The sequence below is a fragment of the Pundamilia nyererei genome, unplaced genomic scaffold (assembly GCF_000239375.1).
Source record: "Pundamilia nyererei isolate P.nyererei 1_Seehausen unplaced genomic scaffold, PunNye1.0 scaffold03178, whole genome shotgun sequence".
NCBI lineage: Eukaryota > Metazoa > Chordata > Actinopteri > Cichliformes > Cichlidae > Pundamilia > Pundamilia nyererei.
In genome coordinates, this window is record NW_005190579.1 from 2,211 (window position 1) to 4,088 (window position 1,878).

The 1,878-nt window shown below is 43.5% G+C and overlaps 1 protein-coding gene across 1 annotated transcript in view; it reads right to left on the bottom strand.

Moving 5' to 3' along the window:
- The window catches only part of LOC102195694 (kelch-like protein 10), a gene marked incomplete at its 3' end in the record, with an annotated part of 2,469 nt that extends 1,725 nt beyond the window's left edge, over positions 1-744 (bottom strand). The window contains exon 1 of the mRNA XM_005755780.1: positions 244-744. Coding sequence (XP_005755837.1) covers positions 244-744 — 501 coding nt within the window. The remainder of the gene's footprint in view (positions 1-243) is intronic.
- Positions 745-1,878: the final 1,134 nt, after the last annotated feature.

A 1,878-nucleotide genomic window follows, 5' to 3' on the forward strand; every position in this document is an offset into this window, starting at 1 on the left:
AAAAACCTAATCCATATGGATAGCGTCCTGGCTAAAATTTGGGTTTGTGACTGCTTTGGGAAGTGTACTGACAGATTAAGGCATTGGCATCTTTTGGTGCATTTCTAATGGAATTATTTGACTGTACATTTTATTGACGCAGCTTGTTAACCAAGGTTGTTAGCATTACCAGTTAACTTTGTCCACCACTTTCTCCACAAAACCAACATGGCAGAGATCTTCCACTACCTCAATTCCACTTACCTTGCCGTGTAGTGTTGCAGCACCAGCTTCTGCCCTGCGCTTGTGCATCGATGCAATCATAGTCCACTGGTTGGTGTCAGGCTCATATCGTTCTGCAGTTTTCAGTTTCTTTTGGTTTTGGCACCCGCCCATAGCATATATGCAGCCATTCAGTGTGGCCACACTGAGAAAGCCCCGCTCTTCATGCATCGACCCCACCTCTGTCCAGGTTTGGTTGGTGAGGCTGAACCTTTTTACATGACTTGAATAGCTTATGAAATCAAAACCTCCGATGCAATAGACACATCCATTGAGGTAAGCACAACTGTAGAATCCCAGATATCGTGTCCAGCTCAGCGACACCCAGTTGTCAGCTCGGACATTGTACAACTCAATCTTGACACTTGGGAAATGTCTCACCCATCCACCAACGGCCAATAAGACTTCAGACGGCAGGCGTGTTTGGGGCATAGGTCTCTCCACAATGGACTCATTTAGCATCTTCATGGCAGTGGTTACCATATCCATGCATGCCGGACTACTACTCACCACATCATTTCTGCTCACAGTGCCAACCAAATACTCAGTGGGTATTAATAGTAGGCGGACCTGGATGAAAACAAGGATCATAAGGGAAAAAGGCAAGAAATACAAAATTAGACTGTATACAAGAGTTGGATGTAGCCACCATGCCACCACCCATTAGTGAAGTATAGCACTATCCCTATAATCAAAATGTCATGGAATCACCCAGATAGCTATGGTAGCTCCTGGCATCGCCTCCAATCAGCTGTGGCATTGCCCTTAAAGACCCTAACATTACCTGTAAAGAGCCACAGCATCACCTGCCAAACAGCAATGGCAGGTCATGGCATTACCTCCAAACAAGCAGTGGTGCCACAGTCAAGTTTCAATGCTATTATCTGAGCACTGAGTAACCTCCTGCTGTAGAAACAGGTCCCACAATGAGGGTGTGTCCTGTTGTAAATGCCTAAGGTCCAGTCAGTAAGTTCTGGCAGAACACGATGGGCATAGTCAACTTTTCTGTCAGAAAAGCTAAAGTCCAGTTCAGACACATTATCAATAATGCACTTCTGAAACTACAAAACAACGGCCAGTTTTATCTGGACGCAAGTGTAAATAATACTTTTACAATTTATTAAGGACTAAATGATGAGCACCTTCTGATGCACACTCCCAAGTGAATTAGAAACACCCAACCCACCCCCCAATGTGATTAAGAATGAAGAAGAATGATTCCCCTATATTAACTCTATTACCAAGCCTTAAGTTTGAGTAATTCTGCCATTGCAATTTTAGCTTTTTACACGTCAGCCATAAAAGGCTGATGGGTAAGCAGGTGGGCGGCCTGGACACCCAACTCTGTAAACACAATAGTGTACAATCAAACTTCTTTTTTTTTCCGCATCAGGCATCAAGCTTATGTTTTATTTTTTATTCCTAATTCAAATTGCGACAGCGGAAGTTGCTTTCTATACTTTCAAACTGTACCATTCATTCAACAGCTCCTCACTGAGTAATAAACAAAATAAATGCACTTAGAGGAGCAATTAAATTGATATCCCATTTTCAGTTACCTGCTTGAGCAGTGCGGGCATGTCACACCCACGTTCCACAGGGGAATAGTTGATCCAT